Source organism: Pongo abelii, chromosome 1, assembly GCF_028885655.2.
Source record: "Pongo abelii isolate AG06213 chromosome 1, NHGRI_mPonAbe1-v2.0_pri, whole genome shotgun sequence".
Taxonomy (NCBI): Eukaryota; Metazoa; Chordata; class Mammalia; order Primates; family Hominidae; genus Pongo; species Pongo abelii.
This window is the reverse complement of record NC_071985.2, coordinates 200,715,717-200,738,454: the sequence shown is the minus strand read 5'-3', so window position 1 is coordinate 200,738,454 and position 22,738 is coordinate 200,715,717. Positions and strand designations below refer to the sequence as shown.

General features: G+C 40.6%; 1 protein-coding gene across 17 annotated transcripts in view; it reads left to right on the top strand.

Moving 5' to 3' along the window:
* The window catches only part of S100PBP (S100P binding protein), a 41,978-nt gene that overhangs the window by 14,808 nt on the left and 4,432 nt on the right, over positions 1-22,738 (top strand). For 11 of the 17 annotated variants that reach the window (XM_063713581.1, XM_054538284.2, XM_063713571.1 and 8 more), the window contains one exon: positions 21,385-21,472. In XM_063713581.1, the coding sequence (XP_063569651.1) occupies positions 21,385-21,472 (88 nt within the window). Of the gene's footprint in view, positions 1-661; positions 708-2,404; positions 10,127-11,106; positions 11,547-21,384; positions 21,473-22,738 lie in introns of those variants that run through there. The other 6 variants (XM_063713570.1, XM_054538318.2, XM_054538309.2 and 3 more) reach the window with 5 other exon arrangements.

The window sequence follows — 22,738 nt, the reverse complement described above, 5'->3', positions numbered from 1 at the left end:
TGCTAAAACTATTTTAGGTCTGATAGAAGTAGAGAAACCTCTCCTCTCCACCTCTCCGCCCATCATCGGAGGGGCAAATTTAAAAGAAATCTGTCTATATTCAAGCTCTGTGGAACAGGCCTAGTCATGTCATTGCTTTTCCCTCTGTGAGCTGACTCCTTTTTTTTATATCCTAGGCAGTTGACACTGATGATATCCAGTTATGTTTTCTCTCTCATTTGGAGCATTTAAAGAAAATTTCCCAAGAAAAGCAAAGAGCAGCTGTTCACACTATAACATCATTTTCAATCTTTTCCCCATTCAGCAGTTCCTCTCCCAGTATTACCACAACAATCTATATCCCATAAGGAATAGCTAGAATAACTATAGTGAATAGGCAGCATACTTTAGTGGTTGAGAGAGTAAAGTCTAGGTTCACATCTTGGCACCACTGCTTACTGGCTGGGTGAGCCATTAAATATTGATTTGTAAAATTGGGATAATAACAAGGCTTAACTTACATGAAAATTATACAGGTATAAAGCATAGAACAGTACCTAGCTCTAGTAACTAACATTTATTGAATAGTTGCTGTTACCAGCAAGAAAGGATATCTTTTCATACTGAAGTTTTTTTTTTAGGTAAAATAGCATTATATCTAGTGTTTGTTTTTAAATCACAGACAAAAATTACTGGAAACAGCTTTGATAAAATGTTGATAAATGAAGGTGAGTGGTGAGTACACTTTCTACTTTTGTGTATATTTGACAATTTCCATAATTAAAAAGTTGTTTTTTAAGCACGTCTTTTAGGGCATTCATTTTTTTCAGCATTACAAATTACTCTAAAAATTTCACAGACCTCTGGCACTTCCTTCCGCCTTCCAGGAACCCAGTATAATATGAAGTTTTTCTATCACTTCCCATTGCCCAGTATTCCTACATCCAAAAATCATAAGATTTTTATATACCTTATTGCAAGGGCGGGGGTGGTATGTTCTTCACCTTTCCTCCATTTGTATGTGAATTATAGTGCAGCCAGAAGCACAAAAGGGGAGCATAGTACTTCTTGTCCTCCTCCTTTTTGAGATGTTTATTGCATTTAACCTTGAAAAAGTGTAATTATTCAGGTTATCAGACACAGAGAAATTAGTAAGGAGTAGATTCAAATGTAGTTCTTGCCAGAGAAATTAGTAAGGAGTAGATTCAAATGTAGTTCTTGCCAGTTCAGTTTGAATCCTCTCCATTGGGTTAGTTATCTCTTTTCACTTTATTAATAATGTATATATTATTGATGTAGAATGTAACAGAGTAAATCATCCTTCAACTCCATTATTCTAATGTAAGTATAATCTCTTTAGTTTAATGCCCCATGGGGTTTTTTTTTTTTATAATAACACTTAAAAAGAAATACCAACCACTTCCTTTCTGGTATCCCTGCACATGGAAAACTTTCTATGAAATTATAAGTACTTAAAGTAGAAAAGGATCATTAAGAGCTTCTCTTTAATCTCCTAACACATAAATCTGTTCTATATATTTTTGCCAAGTGACCATTTAGCCTTTGCTTAGAGTTCTAATAATGCAAAACGCATTACCTCATAAGGCAGGTCATTCATTGCTTAGAAAATTTTAGTTGTTAGAAAGTTATTCCTTACGTTGAGTCAAACGTGGCTTCCCTGTAACTTCTAGTGGTAGTTCCTAGTTCTGCCCTCTAGCATCATGAAAAATAACTTTGTTCTCTTTCATTTTTTATTATTATCTTTTTTTTTTTTGGAGACAGAGTCTGTTGCCCAGACTGGAGTGCAGTGGCGCGATCTCGGCTCACTGCAGCCTCTCCCTCCTGGGTTCAAGCGATTCTCTTGCCTCAGCCTCCTGAGTAGCTGGGACCACAGGCGCAGGCAACCACACCTGGTTAATTTTTGTATTTTTAGTAGAGACAGGGTTTCATCATTTTGGCCAGGCTGGTCTCAAACTCCTGGCCTCAAGTGATCCACCCACGTTGGCCTCCCAAAGTGCTGGGATTACAGGCATGAGACACAGCACCCAGCCCATTTTTTATTCTTTCAGACATTAGAAATAATGATTCTCTCTCCTACAAAGAAAAAAACTTAAAATCACCTATAAATCTATCCTGCCACCTAGAAATAACAAAATTAACATTTTGATAATTATCTTTCCTGTAAGGTAGAATATATACAGGGAAATTACATACTAATAGTTTATAATCTGCTTTCTTTGTACTTAATGTATTTTAAGGACCTTTTCATGTTAAATATTTGAAATTAAGATTTTTAATGATTACAAAGTATTTTATTATATAATTTATTTCATCTTGGTAAATTAGATTGTGTCCATTTTCATTAGTAATGCTGCAGTGAACATTCTGGTCAATAAATGTTTATGTACAACTCTTATTTCTATAGGATGAATCCCTAGAAGTGGAATTGCTGGGTAAAGTATATAAACATTTAAAAAACTGTTACATGTTACCAGATGGTCCTGCCCCAAAAAATTGTATTAATTTTTAGTGTCACCAATTTGATAGGTAAATTTTAACATATTTTGTTTTAATACTTGGTAAGGTTAAATGTTTTTTGTTTATTGGTAATTTATATTTAATCATAATTTTTTAAAAATCATCTAATATATATTCCATATTCCAATTTCCATAGTTGTCCCAAAAATATATTCTTGTAACTTTGGTGAAATAGCATCTAATCAAAGTTCACATGTTTAGTTATTGTCTCCTTAATCTCTTTTAATTTAGGTCACTTGTTTTATAGATTGTCCCACATTCTGAATTTTGTCTGTTTCTTGTGGTATCATTTAATTTGTTCCTCCATTCTCTGTATTTCCTGTAAACTAGAAGCTGGGTCCAGAGGTGGGATTAGATTCAAATTAAGTGTTTTTGGCAGGGATAATTCCTAGGTGCTATCGTGTATTCATCCTACATTATACCCTACACTATATCCTCCTAATCAAATTAGCAGGCATATATGACACTTAATGACAGGTTGTTCCACAAATAGTAATACTAAGTTTGTTAAGGTGTTAACTGCCATATCTTTCCATTGTAAAGTACATTTACCCCTTTGTAATTAGTAAATTATCTGTGGGGTGATGCTTTGGTACCATGTGAATATCCTATTCCCCAACAACTAACTGTTCACCTAATTGCTTGAGCATTTATTGATGATCCTTGCTTGAATGAGCTGCTGAACTGGGAGTTACATAGAAAATGTTCTTTTTTGGCCAGGCGCGGTAGCTCATGCTTGTAATCCCAGCACTTTGGGAGGCCGAGGCAGATGGATCATCTGAAGTCAGGAGTTCGAGACCAGCCTGACTAACATGATGAAACCTGTCTCTACTAAAAATATAAAAATTAGCTGGGCGTGGTCGTGGGCGCCTGTAATCCCAGCTACTCGGGAGGCTGAGGCAGGAGAATCTCTTGAACCCAAGAGGCAGAAGTTGTAGTGAGCAAAGATCACGCCATTGCACTCCAGCCTGGGCAACAAGCAAAATTCCATCTCAAAAGAAAAAAATGTTCATTTTCTAAATATATAATTTCTTCTACAGTTATTAACTAGCATTCTTTTATAAAGATTTTCTATTATTTTAGTATTAATATAACCTCATGGATTTTTTTTAAAGAATCAATGTGTTGTAATCAATTATAGCTACTGTTCTTTCTTTCTTTTTGATGCTCAGTTTGTCTCAAATTTGATAAATGGGAGCTCCTTCAAGATGACTCTTGTTCCTATTGACATGATCCCATTAATCTTGTTTTAATTGTAAAAAAAAAATACATCTAATGTAAAATTACCATCTTAATCATTTTTAAGTGCACAATTCAGTAATGTTACATATATTCACATTGTTGTGAAACATATCTCCAGAACCTCTTCATCTTGCAAATCTAAAACCCTACCTGCACAACAGTTCCCCCTCTCTCCCTTCAGTCTCTGGTAACCACCATTCTACTTTCTTTTTTTTTTAAATATGACTACTTTAGATACCTTTTATAAGAGGAATCATACAATATTTATCTTTTTGTGACTGGCTTATTTCATTTAGTATAATGTCTTCAAGGTTTACCCATTGTGGCATGTGACAGGATTTCCTTCCTTTTTAAATATTTTTATTTTTATTTTTTTTCTATTTTTCTCACCACTCAATTTCCTTCCTTTTTAAGGCTGAATAATATTCCATTGTATATATACACACCATTTTGTTTAATCCATTCATCTGTCAGTGGACATTTGGGTTGCTTCCACTTCTTGGCTATTGTGAATTGTGCCACTATGAACATGGGTCTACGGATATCTCTTTAAGACCCTATTTTTAATTCTTCTGGATATATATGCAGAAGTGGGATTGCTGGACCATATGGTAGGTCTGTTTTTAATTTTTTGAGGAACTTCATACTGGTTTTCACAGCAGTTGCACCATTTTGCAGTCCTACCAACAGTGCACAAGAGTTCTAATTTTTCCCTATCCTTGCCAGCACTTATTTTTTTGTGCTTTTTTTTTTTTTGAGGCTGGAGTCTCACTCTGTCACCCAGGCTGGTGCAGTGGTGCAGTCTTGGCTCACCACAATGATGATGAGGCACAAGAATCAAGCGATTCTTGTGCCTCATCCTCCCAAGTAGCTGGGACTACAGGCGCACTCCATCACGTCCGGCTAATTTTTGTATTTTAGTAGAGATGGGGTTTTGCCATGTTGGTCAGGCTGGTCTCGAACTCCTGAGCTCAAGTGATCTCCCCATCTCGGCCTCCCAAAGTGCTGGGATTGCAGGTATGAACCACTGTGCCTGGCTTGTGTTTTTGTTTTTGTTTTGTTTTTTTTACAGTAGCTATCCTAAAGGGTGTTAAATCAGTATTCATTGTTTTTGTGTCACAACTAAGTATTATTCACTGAAAAGCCAAGTAGTATATTATGGCTTCATTTTCTTTCTTGAATTGTTTATTTTTGTAGAGTTGTTAATTGCTTCAGTTTCTTTCATTAAATTTTTTTTTCGGGAGAGCTTTTTCCTAGAGCCTTCTGTTCTACTGCTCCAATTTTCACTGCTTGTTCTTTAGCCCTGCAACAGAGCTGTCATCCCAGGATTTTCCTCTGCTGCCCTCCTGGGTCGAATCCTGTTTCTTGGATCCTATATCTTCCTCTTTCTTATTTTTGGTTTTAGTAGAGGACATCCTCTGAGAATATCTAAGAAAGGGTGCATAGATGTTTTCTTTGTCTCTACATATCTGAACATGTCTTTATTCTGTCCTCATACTTGATCGATAGTTTGATATAGAATTCTAAATTTAAAATCAATTTTTGCTCAGAAATTTGAAGACATGGCCAGGCCCAGTGGCTCACGCCTGTAATCCCAGCACTTTGGGAGGCTGAGGCAGGCGGATCCCAAGGTCAGGAGTTCGAGACCAGTCTGGCCAATTTGGTGAAACCCCATCTCTACTAAAAAAAAAAACATACAAAAATTAGCTGGGTGTGGTGGCGGGCGCCTGTAGTTCAGCCTGGGCAACAGAGCAAGACTCCGTCTCAAAAAAAAAAAGAAATTTGAAGACATTCAGTATTGCTCTTAAGAAGTCTGAAGTCTGTTAATTTAACTTTTATTTCTTTGTATGTGATCTGTCTTTTTCTCTCTGGAAGTTCTTTTTGTTTGTTTGTTTGTTTGTTTTTTTGAGACAGAGTCTTGCTCTGTTGCCCAGGCTGGAGTGCAGTGGCGTAATCTGAGCTCACTGCAACCTCCACCTCCCAGGTTCAAGCAGTTCTCCTGCCTCAGCCTCCCAGCTGGGATTATAGGCACCCACCACCTGCCTGTAATCCCAGCTACTCGGGAGGCTGAGGCAGGAGAATCACTTGAACCCAGGAGTTGGAGGTTGCGGTGAGCCGCGATCGCGCCATTGCACTCCGGCCTGGGCAATAAAAGCAAAACTCCGTCTCAAAAAAAAAAAAAAAAAAGATAATAAGCATATTGGACTAAAAACTTTCTTTGTGCACCTTTGTAATTCCTCCTTTCTGCCTATCTCTGCCCCCTCTAATCCCCAGGCAAGATTGACCACTGATCTAGTGTCTACTGCAGTTAGTTTGCATTTTCTAAAGTTTTATGTGATGGAATCGTATACTATGTACTCTTTTGAGTCTGGCTTCTTTCTCTCAACATAATTATTTTGAAATTCATCCATGTTGCATGTTTATTTCTTTTTATTGCTGAGTAGTATTCCATTATATAGATTTATCCCTAAGTGAATGTTTACCCATTCACTTAGATGGGCATTTGGCTTATGTTCAATTTTTGGCTATTACAGATAAAGCTGTTAGGAACATTCATGCACAAATCTTTGTATAGATATGGTTTTATTTTTCTTAAGTAAATATCTAGAGTAAAATGACTGGGTCATATGGTAGGTGTGTGTTTAACTTTTTAAGAAACTGCTGGCTGGGCGCGGTGGCTCACGCCTGTAATCCCAGCCCTTTTGGAGGCCGAGGCGGGCGGATCACGAGGTCAGGAGATCGAGACCATCCTGGCTAACACGGTGAAACTCCGTCTCTACTAAAAATACAAAAAATTAGCCGGGCGCAGCGGCGGGCGCCTGTAGTCTCAGCTACTCGAGAGGCTGAGGCAGGAGAATGGCGTGAACCCAGGAGGTGGAGCTTTCAGTGAGCTGAAATAGCGCCACTGCAGTCTGGCCTGGGTGAAAGAGCAAGACTCTGTCTCAAAAAATAAAAAATAAAAAATAAAAAAACTGCCAAACTGTTCGCAAGTAGTTGTGCCATTTTTTATTTCTATTAGCAGTTGTATGAATTCCGGTTGTCCCCAGCCTTACCAACAATTGGATATGGTCACTATTTTAAATTTTTTTCCCCAACTTTTTAATTGTAAAATACACATAATATACACATAACCATCTTTTTAAAACCTTTTTATAAAAACATTTTGGCTGGGTGCAGTGGCTCACGCCTGTAATCCCAGCACTTTGAGAGGCTGGGATGGGCGGATCACCTGAGGTCAGGAGTTCAAGACCAGCCTGGCCAACATGGTGAAACCCCGTCTCTACTAAAAATACAAAAATTAACTAGGCGTGGTGGCCCGTGCCTGCAATCCCGGCTACTCTGGAGGCTGAGGCAGGAGAATCGCTGGAACCCAGGAGGCAGAGGTTGCAGTGAGCTGAGATCATGCCATTGCACTTCAGCCTGGGCGACAAGAGTGAAACTCCGTCTCAAAAAAAAAAAAAAAGTTGTAAGTGTACATTTCAGTGGTATTAAGTATATTCATATTGTTGTACAGCCATCACCATATCCATTTCAATAGTTTTTTGGTCTTGCACATCTGAAGCTTTGTTTTTTATTTTTTTGAAAATGAAGGTCTTGCTATATTTCCCAGGCTAGGCTCAAACACCTAGGCTTAAGCAGTCCTCCTCCTCAGCCTCCCGAGTGTCTGAGACTACAGGCACACATCGCTGCACCCACTACAAATCCATAGCTCTATACCCATTAAACAATAACTCCCCATTCCCATCTCCTTTGAGCCCCTGACAACCACCATTCCACTTTATGTGTTTATGAATTTGACTACTCTAGGTACCTCATATAAGTGGAGTCAAAGTGGTATTTGTCTTTTTGTGACTGGCTTATTTCACTTAGCATAATGTCCTCAAGGTTCATGTTTGTGTAGCATGTGTCAGAATCTCCTTCCTTTTTAAGACTTAATAATATAGTGTATGGATACCACATTTTGATTATCCATTTATACATCAATGGACACTTGGTTTGCTTCCACCTTTTAGCTTTGTGAATAATGCCGCTATGCATATGCATCTACACTTATCTTTTTGAGACCCTGCTTGCAATTCTTACATACCGAGAAGAGAAGAGGAATTCTAGATCATATGCTAATTCTATTTTTATGTTTTTATTTTTATTTTTATTTTTGACATGGAGTCTAGCTCTGTCACCCAGGCTGGAGTGCAGTGGCACAACCGTAGTGCAGTACAGCCTCAAACTCCTGGCATCAGTCTCCTGAATAAGGTTAAACTACAGGTGCACACCACCGTGCCTGGCTAATTTCTTTTTATTTTTAGAGACGGGGTCTCACTGTGTTGCTCAGGCTGGTTGTGAACTCCTGGGCTCAAACTATCCTCCCACCCCAGCCTCTTGAGTAACTGAGATTATAGGTGCATACCACTGCACCCAGACTATTTTCTTTTACTTATTTATTTGTTTTTTGAGACAGGGTCTCTGTCACTGGGGTTGGAGTACAGTGGTGTGATCTTGATTCACTGCAACTTCTGCCTCCCAGGCTCAAGCAATCCTCCCACCTCAGCCTCCCGAGTAGCTGGGACTACAGGCTCACCACCACACCTGACTAATTTTTTGTTTTGTTTTGTTTTTTTGAGATAGAGTCTTGCTCTGTTGCTCAGGCTGGAGTACAGTGGTGCAATCTCAGGTTACTGCAACCTCTGCCTCCCAGGTTCAAGCGATTCTCCTGTCTCAGCCTCCTGAGTAGCTGGGATAACAGGTGTGCATCCACCACATCCGGCTAATTTTTGTATTTTTAGTAGAGATGGGGTTTCACCATGTTGGCCAGGCTGGTCTTGAACTCCTGACCTCAAGTGATCTGCCCACCTTGGCCTCCCAAAGCACTGGGATTACAGGCTTGAGCCACCGCACTCGGCCTAATTTTTTATATTTTTGGTAGAGACCGTGTTTTACCATGCCGCCGCACCTGGCCCCCTATTTTCTGTTTGTTTGTTTGTTTGTTTTATTTTGAGGCAGAGTCTTGCTCTCTTGCCCAAGTTGGAATGCAATGGCGTGATCTTGGCTCGCTACAACCTCCCCCTCCTGGGTTCAAGCAATTCTCCCTGCCTCAGCCTCCCAAGTAGCTGGGATTACAGGCACCCGCCACCACGTCTGGCTGATTTTTGTATTTTTAGTAGAGACAGGGTTTTACCATGTTGGCCAGGCTGGTTTCGAACTCCTGACCTCAGGTGATCCGCCTGCCTTGGCCTCCCAAAGTATTGGATTACAGGTGTGAGCCACCACGCCCGACCTATTTTCTGTTTTTCAATGGGAGTCATCCTAATGGGTTTAAAGTGGTCAGTTTTTATAATTTTAGACATTCTAATATATGTGTAGTGATATCGCATTGTAGTTTTCATTTGCATTTTCCTAATGAGTAATAATGTTGAGCATCTTTTCATGTGCTTATTTGCCACCTGTATATCTTCTTTGGTGAAGTATTTTTTGCTCATTTAAAAAATTGAATTATTTTCGGCTGGGTGAGGTGGCTCAAGCCTGTAATCCCAGCACTTTGGAAGGCCGAGGCGGGCGGATCACGAGGTCAGGAGATCAAGACTGTCCTGGCTAACACGGTGAAACCCCGTCTCTACTAAAAATACAAAAAAAGTAGCTGGGCGTGGTGGCGGGTGCCTGTAGTCCCAGCTACTCAGGAGGCTGAGGCAGGAGAATGGCGTGAACCTGGGAGATGGAGCTTGCAGTAAGCCGAGATTGTGCCACTGCACTCCAGCCTGGGTGACAGAGCAAGATTCTGTCTCAAAAAAAAAAAAAAAAATTGGATTATTTTCTTATTACTGAGTTTCGAGAGTTCTTTAAATACATATTCCGAATGCAAGTTTCTTTGCCAGATAAGTAATTTGGAAATATTTTCTCCCAGTATATGCCTTGTCTTTTCATTCCCATAAGTGTCTTCTAAAGGACAGAATTCTTAGTTTTGATGAAGTAAGTTTGTTTATATTTATTTATTTATTTTTCTTGGTAGTCACTGGTTATAGCAGATGAAATAAGTTTAATCAGGTTTTTAAAAATTTTATGGGTCGGAAGCGGTGGCTCACACCTGTAATCCCGGCACTTTAGGAGGCCGAGGCAGGCAGATCACCTGAGGTCGGGAGTTCGAGACCTGACCAACATGGAGAAAGCCCATCTCTACTAAAAATACAAAATTAGCCGGTCGTAGTGGCGCATGCCTGTAATCCCAGCTACTCAGGAGGCTGAGGCAGGAGAATTGCTTGAACCCAGAAAGTGAAGGTTGCGGTGGGCCGAGATAGCGCCATTGCACTCCAGCCTGGGCAACAAGAGCAAAACTCTGTCTCAAAAAAAAAAAAAAAAAAAAATTACGGATTATGCTTTCATGTGGTATCTAAGAAATCTTTGCCTAAAAGAAAAGGCCACAAAAATTTTCTATGTTTTTTTCTAGAGGTTTTATAGCTTTAGGGATTACATTTAGATCTATGATCCTTTTAAAATTTATTCTGTATGTAGTGCAAGATATGGATTAAAGCCTGTAATCCCAGCACTTTGGGAGGCTCAGGTGGGAAGATTGCTTGAGCCCAAGAGTTTGAGACCAGCCTGGGCAATGTGGTGAAACCTTGCCTCTACCAAAAAAAATTAAAAGGTTAGCCGGGCGTGGTGACACACACCTGTAGTCCTAGCTACTCAGAAGGCTAAGGCAGGAGGATTGCTTGAGCCCAGAAGAGGGAGGTTGCATTGATGTACCACTGCACTCCAGCCTGGGTGACAGAGTGTAAGACTGTCTCCAAAAAAAAAAAAAAAAAAAAAAAAATATATATATATATATATATATATATATATGAATGTAAGATTTGTTTTCTTGGCACATGGATATTCAATTGCTTCTTTACCATTTATTGAAAAGACTGTCCATTCTGCATTGAATTGCCTTTGTACCTTTGTCAAAAATCATTTGTCTCTAGAAAAATCAGGTTTCCAGGAAAAAAAAGACTAATGTGTTCCACTAGTGTTCTTATTTTCCGGTTGTGTTGGCTTTTGTAGATTCTTTGCATTTCCATATAAATTTTAGAATTAGCGTATCAATTTCTTAAAAAAGGCTTGGTGGGATTTCGATTTGGGTTGTATTGAGTCTATATAAATAAATAAAATAAAACAGAGAATTAACATTTTATTTTATTTTTTTGAGATGGAGTCTCGCTCTGTTGCCTAGGCTGTCGTGCAGTGGTGCGATCTCAGCTCACTGCAACCTCTGCCTCCAAGATTCAAGCAATTCTCCTGCCTCAGTCTCCCAAGTAGCTGAGATTACAAATGGCTGCCACTACACTCAGCTTAATTTTTTAATTTTTAATACAGACAGGGTTTCACCAAGTTGGCCAGGCCGTTCTCGAACTCTTGACTTCAAGTGATCAGCCCTCCTCAGCCTCCCAAAGTGCTGAGATTACAGGTGTGAGCCCCCGAGCCTGACTGAGAATTAACATTTTAATATTGAGTGTTTTGATTAAAGTCTTCTCTAATTTCCTTCAGAAATGTTTGTAGCTTTTGTACAGTCTTGCACATCTTTTATCCAATTTATCCCTGAGTGTTTCATATTGTGATGCTTTTGTAAAATGACTTAGTTTTTAAAATTTCAGTATCTGTTCATTGCTATTATATAGAAATGTAATTGATTTTTGTGTCTTGGTCTTATATTCTATAACCTTCCTAAATTCTTTTATTAGTTTTGGTAACTTTTTCATAGATTTCATCAGGTTTTCTCTGTAGGTTATCTTATTGTCAGCAAATAAAGACATTTTTACTTATTTCTTTCTGACTTGGATGCCTTTTATTTGCTTTTCGTGTTCTGCCTAGAACCTCCAGTTTAAGTACAAATGAGATCTTTTCTTTTTGTTTTTTGTTGTTGTTGTTGTTGTTGTTGTTGAGACAGAGTCTCGCTCTGTTGCCCAGACTGGAGCACAGTGGCGTGATCTCGGCTCACTGCAACCTCAGCCTCCTGAGTAGCTAGGACTACAGGCATGAGCCACCACACCCGGCTAATTTTTTTTTTTTTGAGATGAAGTTTCACTCTTCTTGCCCAGGCTGAAGTGCGATGGCACAATCTTGGCTCACCAAAACCTCCGCCTTCCATGTTTAAGCGATTCTCCTGCTTCAGCCTCCTAAATAGCTGGGATTACAGGCATGTGCCACTGTACCTGGCTAATTTTGTACTTTTAGTAGAGACAGGGTTTCTCCATATTGGTCAGGCTGGTCTCGAACTCCCTACCTCAAGTGATCCGCCCACCTTGGCCTCTCAACGTGCTGGGATTACAGGTGTGAGCCACTGCACATGGCCTAATTTTTTGTATTTTTAGTAAAGACGGGGTTTCACCGTGTTAGCCAGGATGGTCTCGATCTCCTGACCTCGTGATCTGCCCATCTTGGCCTCCCAAAATGGTGGGATTACAGGCGTGAGCCACCATGCTCGGCTGAGATTTTTTCCCATCCCCTTGTTGACTTTTTTTTTCTTTTTTTTGAGATGGAGTCTCGCTCTGTCGCCCAGACTGGAGTGCAGTGGCTCGATCTCCGCTCACTGCAGTCTCCGCCTTCCAGGTTCAAGTGATTCTCCTGCCTCAGCCTCCCGAGTAGCTGGGACTACAGGCACCTGCCACCATGCCTGGCTAATTTTTGTATTTTTAGTAGAGACAGGGTTTCACCATGTTGGCCAGGCTGGTCTTGAACTCCTGACCTTAGGTGATCCGCCCACTTCGGCCTCCGCAATTGCTGGATTACAGGTGTGAACCACTGTGCCCAGCCAATTTTTTGTATTTTTAGCAGAGGTGGGGTTTTGCTATATTGGCCAGGCTGGTCTCAAATTTCTGGCCTCAAGTATCTGCCTGCCTCTGCCTCCCAAAGTGTTGGGATTACAGGTGTGAGCCATTGTGCCCGACCCTGTTACTGATTTTAGAAAAACATTTGGAACTGGGCACGGTGGCTCATGCCTGTAATCCCAGTGCTTTGGGAGGCCAATGTGGGAGGATCTCTTGTGCCTAGCCTAGGTTACAGAGCAAACCCTGTTTTGTTACTAATTTTTATGAGATGGGGTCTGGTTCTGTACCCCAGGCTAGAGTGCAGTGGGGCCATCACAGCTCACTGCAGCCTCTACCTCCTTAGCTCAAGTAATACTCTTACCTCGGCCTCCAGAGTAGCTGGGACTACAGGCACGTGCCACTATGCCTAGCTAATTTTTAAATTTTTTTGTAGAGATGGTCTCCAGCTTTGGCCTCCCAAAGTACTGGGATTATGAGCATGAGCCACCATGCCCTTCCTGTTTTCTGATTTCTATTCCGAGATAGAGATATATATAGATATCTATACAGAGATATCTCTCTCTCTCTCTCTCTCTCTCTCTCTCTATATATATATATATACCTTTTTTTGAGATGGAATCTCGCTCTGTCGCCCAGGCTGGAGTGCAGTGGCGTGATCTCGGCTCACTGCAAGCTGTGCCTCCTGGGTTCACGCCATTCTCCTGCCTCAGCCTCCCGAGTAGCTGGGACTACAGGCACCCCCCACCACGCCTGGCTAATTTTTTTGTATTTTTATTATTTATTATTTATTTATTTATTTGTTTGTTTTTGAGACGGAGTCTCGCTGTTGCCCAGGCTGGAGTGCAGTGGCGCGATCTTGGCTCACTGCAGGCTCCGCCCCCCGGGTTCACGCCATTCTCCTGCGTCAGCCTCCTGAGTAGTTGGGACTACAGGTGCCCGCCACCTCGCCCGGCTAATTTTTTGTATTTTTAGTAGAGACGGGGTTTCACCATGTTAGCTGGGTTAGCCAGGATGGTCTCGATCTCCTGACCTTTCTTTTTTAAAAAATAGAGACAGTAGCCGAGCATTGTGGTGGCACATACTTGTAGTCCCAGCTACTTGAGAGGCTGAGGTGGGAGGAACCCTTGAACCCAGGAGGCTGAGTGAACCAATGTCGTGTCACAGCACTCCAGCCTAGGTGACTGAGTGAGACCCTGTCTCAAAAAAAAAGTTAGAGATGGCATCTCACTGTTACCCAGGCTAGTCTTGAACTCTTGGCCTCCCAAAGTGCCACAAATACAGGCATGAGTCACCATGCCTGGCCTTGTTTTCTAGCTTTTTAATGTGGAAGATCGGATCATTGATCTTGAGAACTTTCTATTTTCTCTAAGCATTTTAAGCCATAGGCTCCCCTTTAGGCACTGCTAGCTGCATCCCACACATTTTGATATGTTTTCATTTTCTTTTTTTTTTTTTTTTTTAAGATAAAGCCTTACTCTGTCACCCAGCCTGAGTGCAGTGGTACAATCATGGTTCACTGTAGCATCAACCTCCCGGGCTCATGATCTTCCTACCTCAGCCTCCCAGGTAGCTGGGACTACAGGTGTGTGCTGCCAAGCCTGGCTAATTTTTTGTATTTTTTGTAGAGATGGGGTTTTGCCATGTTGCCCACGCTGGTCTCTAAACTCCTGGGCTCAAGTGATTTACCCACCTTGGCCTCCCAAAGTGCTAGGATTACAGGTGTGAGCCACTGGGCCTTGCCTTAATTAATTAATTAATTTTTTTTTTTTTTTTTTTTTGAGACAGAGTCTCACTCTGTCACCCAGGCTGGAGTGCTATAGCATGGTCTTGGCTTACTGCAACCCCCACCTCCTGGGTTCAAGCAATTCTCCTGCCTCAGCCTCCTGAGTAGCTGGGACTACAGGTGCATGCCACCACACCCGGCTTATTTTTGTAGTTTTTTAGTAGAGATGGGGTTTCACTGTGTTGGCCAGGCTGGTCTTGAACTCCTGACCTCGTGATCTGCCTGCCTCGACCTCCCAAAGTGCTGGGATTACAGGCATGAGCCACCGCGCCTGACCTCCTTAATTTACTTTTATGTTTAAAGTAGATGTCTTATAGACAGCATACAATTGGTAGCTGGGTCTTGCTTTTTTTTTTTTTCCCAGTCTCACAATCTCAGTCTTTAATTGGAGCGTTAATCCATTTACATTTAAGGTACAATCCCATATGGCTGGATTTAAATCTACCATCTTGTTACTTGTTTTCTATTTGTTTTTTGTTTCCGCTTCCATCTTTCCCTGACTCATTTAATTTTTGTAGTATTTTTTAGTATTCCATTTTATCTCCATACTTACTGCCTATATCTTTGTTGTATTTTTATTATCTTATTAAATTTATTATTATTATTATGGAGATGGGATCTCACTCTGTTGCCTAGGCTGGAGTGCAGTAACATGATTATAGCTCACTGTAGTCTTGACCTCCTGGCCTCAAGCAATCCTCCCACCTCATCCTTCAAAGTGTTGGGATTACAGGTATGTTATTTTTACTTTAAACAGTAAATTGTCTTTCTTTTTTTTTTTTTTTTTGAGATGGAGTTTCGCTCTTGTTGCCCAGGCTGTAGTGCAATGGTGCGATCTCGGCTCACCGCAACCTCTGCCTCCAGGTTCAAGCGATTCTCCTGCCTCAGCCTCCCTAGTAGCTAGGATTACAGGCATGTGCCACCACACCCGGCTAATTTTGTGTTTTTAGTAGAGACGGGGTTTCTCCATGTTGGTCAGGCTGGTCTCGAACTCCCAAATTCAGGTGATCCGCCCGCCTCGGCCTCCCAAAGTGCTGGGATTACAGGCATGAGCCACCGCGCCTTGCCATAACAGTAAATTATCTTTTAAAGACATCATCTGAATAGGAAAAATAGCCTTTTATATGTACTCACATACTTAACCATTTCCAGTGCTTTTGATTATTTTCTATAGATCCAAGTTTCGATATGATATTATTTTCCTTTTTCCTAATGAACAACTTTTAATGTTTGTTGTAGTGCACATCTACTGATGAAGTCTCTCTGCTTTTATTTAGAACCTGTTTATTTTGTCTTCATTTAAAAAGCTTTTTATTTTGAAAAATTATAGACTTATAAGAAGTTTCAAGACTCACCTCAGTTGTTTCTCTTTCCTCGGGGATCACAATTCTCAGTAGTCTGAAAGCACTTGTTTCATAATTTTGCCTAGTTTCCAGTAGCTTACAATGAGAGGTTAAGTCCCCCATTCATCTTAGCTAAAAGTGGAAATAGCTGCTTTGATTTTTATTGACGATCATAAACAGCAATGGTTATATAAATTCTGATTCTGAATTTCCCAGTACTGTTGAGGACATTCATATATCATTCAGTATCCCCTGTATCACTTCATAAATGAGTTATATAATAACTCCTGTTTCTTTTACTTTTTCCCTTGCCTGCAAGGAAAATCAGTCAAGATTTCTACTAGATCATCGCAATTTTGTTGACCTAGAGGTGACACATTTGCATTCTTGCCTTCTACTTATTTTTTTCTTTTCATTTATATTTTATTAATCTATTTATAAAAGCAGTAGCCCATGTCCCCTGTAGCACATTTTTTCTTTCCTTCTCTCTCCATTCCCTCCCCGGTATTAAGTACTTTACATTGCATGGAATAGAGACATTATGATAGCCTTTAAGTAACTGAGTTTAAGGATTTACAGGAAAAGATGATTAGATGAGACTCTTTTCATCAGGCCTCGTAGTGAAAAGAATTAACCATAGAGCCGAACTACACGCTCCGTCAGAAATGTGTGCCTCTGACCAGGTGCTGCAGCTCACACCTGTAATCCCAGCACTTTGGGAGGCCAAGGTGGGCGGATCATGAAGTCAGGAGTTCGAGACCAACCTCGCCAAGATGATGCAACCCCATCTCTACTAAAAATACAAAAATTAGCCGAGTATGGTGGCGGGCACCTGTAATCCCAGCTACTCGGGAGGCTGAGGCAGGAGAATTGCTTGAAACCGGAAGGCGGGGTTTGCAGTGAGCCAATATCAAGCCACTACACTCCAGCCTGGGCAAAAGAGCGAAACTTCGTCTCAGAAAAAAAGAAAGAAAAAAGAAATGTGTGCCTCTGTTCCCTATTGGGATTTTCCCTAATCTAATCTGTTTCTGTGACCAGTACTTTTGCTGCTGTTTAGCTATCTCAAGTAACTGTTTTTCCTAGAGCCCTGCATGTGTGCTGTTCTCTCTCTTGTTCTCATTACGAAAGCTCACATTGACATTTCAAAGGAGAGTATCTGATTGGTTTACTTAATGACCTGCTGGTACCAGGCAGCCTTCTAGGTCATTAGGTCATTAGCCAGCTGAGAGAGTCGCTGTTCTTTGGTCACGTGCCACACTTGATTGAGTTAGGGTCATGTGGGTGGTAAAAAGTATTATGTTCTATAAAACCTGTCAGAATTGGCATAGCAGGTACTCAGCATTATCCATCCTCCTCCATTATGATATAAAAATTGATTCACTTTAAACTTAAACTGGATGTTTCCCCAAAACCAGTCACCTTGATACTTATAGATTAAGATTTAGATGAATTGTTGACTTCATTCCTGAAATATTGGGGTTTTTCCCCTTCTTTATTTCATTCTTAGTCACAAAACAAAGGACAGTCTTTACCACCTTTTTGCCACAACTTAAAATAAACCCATGGTACTGATTGTTGGTCCAAGAAAGCCCATCTGTTAGAGACTATGAAGAGAAGAGAAAATTCAAATGTTCCCATTCTTGTTAGCATCTCTAAATTTGGAGGAAGATGAGGTTCAAACTATAAGCTAAAATGAGGTTTTTGGATTATTAGCCCCACCTGGGTTTGAATCCTGGCTTTTCTGATTTACTAGGTGATAGATGAGTATCTTTTCTTTTTTTTTTTTTTTTTTGGAGACAGTGTCTTGCTCTGTCACCCAGGTTGGAGTGCAGTGGTATGATCCTGGCTCACTGCAGCCTCCACCTCATGGGCTCAGGTGATCCTCCTACCTCAGCCCTCTGGAGTCGATGGGACTACAGGTGTGTACTACCACACCCGGGTACTTTTTGTAGAGACGGGGTTTCACCATGTTGCCCAGGCTGGTCTTGAACTCCTGGGCTCAAGCCATCCACCTGCCTCGGCCTCCCAAAGTGCTGGGAAAGTATTTTTTTGTAAGCTTCAGTTTACTTGTGAATAAAATGGAGGTTATAGAGTTTGCCATCTGTGATTGTTAGAATTAAATTGTAGGATAAATGCAAAGCAGTTAGCAAAGTACCTAGCACATAAGAAGTGCTTGATAAATGTTAGCTCTCATTATCTCTAGATCATTAAATCTTATTAATAATAAAGGTTAGGCTAGCCTAACAGTTATTAGTGCTAAGGAAAATTAAAATTTTTTGGTACATGAGCTGAAATCTAATTATTGAGCCCTTGTTTACAAAAGACATGGCTATATGATTTTTACTTTCTAATCTCAACTGTGAAATGTTGCTCCCAGAAAATTTTTTAAGGAAAGTCAATCCTATGATAGTTTTATATTGTTGGAATTCTGGCTTTGTCACTAGACATGTGACTTTGGGCAAATTAGTTAACTTTTCTGTGCCTCAGTTTCTTTACAGTTTTATATACTTTTGTCTGTAAAACGGGGAAAATACCTTATAGGATAGTTGTAAAGAATGAGTTGATATATATAAACTAGCGCATAGGACAGTGCCTTTATTTATTTATTTAAACAGGCTTGATATATAGTGTTATATAAATTGCTGCTGCTGGATTTGACTCCTAGAAGTTAAATATTTGAATATTAGGCCCCTTTGGCTAACTGGCTATTCTTCTCATCATTTAATGTGAATAGATATGTTTGTAGATTTAATATCTTTAGTTTTCATTGCCAGATTAATTTTCTAAAATGCAGGTGATAAGAAATGAGTGAGCTGAAGGACATGTTCTATAGATAATCTTGTGGTTCCATTTTGATGGACACAGAATTTCCATATATTGCTAGCCTTCCTTTGTGAAGCTTTGGTAGGAAAAATGTATCTTGAAATTTTTATAAAAGCTGATTCTCCCCTCCCCTGCCTCCCACTGAAATGTCCTTTTTGGGTGACCACAGGGAGTGGAGTGCTAGCGAGGTGAAAGTGGGCTATTGGAAAGGCAATTTGAATTGAGACCTTTGATTTTAGCTTTACAAATCCAGCAGGTAAGGAATTTTCTAATCAAGAGTTACTTCCCTTCACGAGGAAACTCATTTCTGATTTATTTTTCCTTCTCAAGGAGTGACAGTAATGCCTTTTCTTTCCATGAGTGAGATTGAACATTGTTTTTATTATGTTTATTGATCACTTGTAATAATTTTGCAAGTTGTCTATTCATGCCCTTGACCTTTTTTAAAAAATAAAGAGACTGTAGATAAAGGACATTAAACTTTTGCCAAGTATGTTTCAAATATATTTTTCATTTTGTCAATTATCTTTCATTTGGTCGTGCTTTTTTAACAGTAGAGAAACTTTTAATGAAATCTATAAATTTTTCCTAAAAAGTGTTATAGTTAGAAAAATATTTGAGTGCCATAAAATGTCATAGTTTATGTGTGGATGGATCCATTTAATAAATGTTTTTCCTTAAAATTTCACAGGATTTGCAGAGTCTTTGCAAGCTAACATAGGCCTGAGGTGCTAACATCATAATAGCTACTACCACTCACTGCACACATGCTGTGTGCCATAGCAATGTGCTAGGTCTTTTACGTACAATATTCCTAAAACTCAGCTTCAAGCTAAATTGTATTATCTGCTTTTCATAGATGAGTAGTGAGCCCTGAAGAAGTGAAATAATTTGCCCAGGGTCACAGAGCTAATTGATGGATTGGAATTTTAACTCAACTCTGCCTAACTCCAAAGTATATAGTATACTTTTTCTACAAAGCTCTACTTTTTGAGGCTTCAAATAAATTACATTTATCCTAAAAGTTACGTTACTTTTACTAGAACTTGAAAATATGAGTCTGTAGCCTACTGAGACTGCTTTTGATTCCCGAAAGCACAGTGGATAAGGTAATGAAAAACATGTAAACGAGCTGAAAAGTCTCCACTGTCTAGGGCTTTGATTTTCAAAGTGTGCTTCTCAGCCGGGCATAGTAACTCACGCCTGTAATCCCAGCCTTTGGGAGGCCAAGGCGGGTGGATCACTTGAGGTCAGGAGTTCAAGAACAGCCTGGCCAACATGGTGAAACCCTGTCTCTACTAAAAATACAAAAATTAGCCAGGCATGGTGGCAGGCCCCTGTAATCCCAGCTACTTAGGAGGCTGAGGCAGGAGAATCACTTGAACCCGGGAGGAGGAGGTTGCAGTGAGCCCAGATCATACCACTGCACTTTGGCCTGGGTGACAGAGTGAGACTCCATCTCCCACCCCACCACCTGCAAAAAAAAAAAAAAAAAAATGTGGTTCTTAGACCACCAGCATCAGCATCACTTGGGAATTTGCTTGAAATGCAAATTCTCAGGCCCTACCCAGGTCTGTAGTTTTCTGATTATGTATAATCAGAAAGTCTGGAGGCTAGGCCCAGCAATCTGTTTTACAATACCTCCAGTTGATTATAATGTATGTTAAAATTTGCGAACCACTGGTCTAGGGGAATTATTTCCTAACTAGTGTTTTATTTCTGCTTCTATTGAGTTTTAGCCTAAGTCTCAATCGTTGAGTGCAAAATTAGCATTATTGCATAGTGGCAAGGACATGGAGTCACACAGGAGCTAGTTGAATCCTGGGTCATCAAGAATTTCAGGGCCATGCATGGTGGCTCACACCTGTAATCCTAGCACTTTGGGAGGATCATTTGAGGTCAGGAATTGGAGACCAGCCTTGCCAACATGGTGAAACCCCATCTCTACTAAAAATATAAAAATTAGCCTGGCATGGTGGTAGGCGCCTGTAGTCCCAGCTACCCAGGAGGCTGAGGCAAGAGAATCGCTTGAACCTAGGAGGCAGAGGTTGCAGTGAACCGAAATCACGCCATTGCACTCTAGCCTGGACGACAGAGCAAGACTCTGTCTCAAAAAAAAAAAAGTATTTCAGGCAAGTTCACCTCCCATAGTTTCCCATCTTTGAAATGATATTAATAACATCTATCTCCATGTAAGATTTTTTTTTAGAATTAAGTAAGATAATATGTAAAGTGTCTAGTACATTGCTAGGATCCCAGGTGTTTGAGAAATTGCATCTAGCAATTTTTCTTGTTAGCAAAGAGCGCCCACCTCCATCTGTTCTAAACTCCTCTTGTTTCTTGAATGTATTTGCTGTCTTTTGTTTCTGGGGCTTTGTATTAACTGTTATCTTTTGGCATCCAACCTCCTAACCCTCTTTACCTCACTAATTTTATACATCCTTTAGATCACTGCTATAGTTACTCCCCCTGGAGGGGGCTTTCCCTAACCCCCACCCCCCCAGTCTCTATAGCAGTCTGTATTTCTATCACTGCATTTATCACACCACTTTGGAATCATCTGTCTCCTGTATAAACTTCATTGAGGTAGTGTCTTGTTCACTGCCATATTCCTAGGGACAAGTAAAGTTCCCTGTATATTGTAGGAGCTAAGTGTTGAATGAATGAATGGTGGCTGCCATTATTGCTTCACCTTCACCCTCTAAGAGCAGTCTCCCCATTCTGGTTTATAGTTTCTGTGCTCACTGCTTGTGATAATCATAAGTATATATTGTTGAGAACAGTGCCTGTTTTCTCTTTCCCTGAAAGCACCTACTTTGACGTTGGCTGACATAGTTCACTCAGCTGTCTCCTAACCACTGATCCCTCTGTATCACAGGTATCTCGGGGGAGCTTTGTGCCTTGATGGATCAAGTTCATCATATGCAGCACTCAAAATGGCAGCATCCTTCGGACCTCACCACGCGGTGAGTGGGTGATTAGAAGAAGATGGAAAAGGGTAGAATGGCTGGGCGCGGTGGCTCACACCTGTAATCCCAGCACTTTGGATGGCCAAGGTGGGTGGGTCACTTGAGGTCAGGAGTTTGAGACCATCCTGGCCAACATGGTGAAACCCCATATCTACCAAAAATACAAAAATTAGCTGGGCGTGGTGGCAAGCATCTGTAGTCCCAGCTACTCAGGAGGCTGAGGCAGGACAGTTGCTTGAATCCGGTGGCGAAGGTTGCAGTGAGCCAAGATGGTGCCACTGTACTCAAGCCTGGGCGGCAGAGCAAGACTCCGTCAAAAAAGAAGAAAAAAGGGTGGGGTGGGGTGGTGAAATTTGGCTGCAGGAGGAATGTAGTGGGGAGTAGGGGTTGGAATTGTTTAATTCAAGAGGCGGGGGGAAAAAGTGATGCAGTATAATGGAATAAGAACTGGACTGAGGCTGAGCACAGTAGCTCATGCCTGTAATTCCAGCACTTTGGGAGGCCAAGGCAGGAGGATTGCTTGAGCCCAGGAGTTCGAGACCAGCGTGGCCAATGTGAGACCTCGTCGCTACAAAAAATCCAAAACTTAACTGGGCATGGTGGTGTGTGTCTGTAGTCCTTGAGAGTGCCTGAGAGAAAAGGATTGCTTGAAGCCCAGGAGCTTGAGGCTGTAATGAGCAATGATTATGCCACTGCACTCCAGCCTGGGCAACAGGGTGAGACCCTGTCTCAAAAAACAAACAGACAAAACAAAAACTGGACTGAAATTCAGGAAACCTCAGTTCTAATACTAGCTTTGCAACTTGGTGTCAAAGGACCTTCCTAATTCTGAAATCTTCTGGAATTTTTTTTTTAAGACTCAAATTTAGTATTACAGTTTTCTGGATTCTTGATGCAGTGTGGCTGTACAAATTTATTCAGTTACTTTGATTCAGATACTCAAAAACCTTGGAATCATCTTTTACTTTTTTCTCTCTCACCCCATATTCAGTCTATCAGCAAATCCCATAGGCTCTGCATATACAGTTGTCCTTGGTATTCATGAGGGATTAGTTCCAGGACCCTCTTTGGATACCAAAATCCACGGATGCTCACGTTCCTTATATAAAATGCCATAGTGTTTGCATAAGCTGTGCACATCCTTCCATATACTTTAAATCATCTCTATATTACTTATAACTAATACAGTATAAATGCTATGCAAATAGTTGTTATACTGTATTGTTTAGGAAATAATGACAAGGAAAAAATGTCTGTACATGT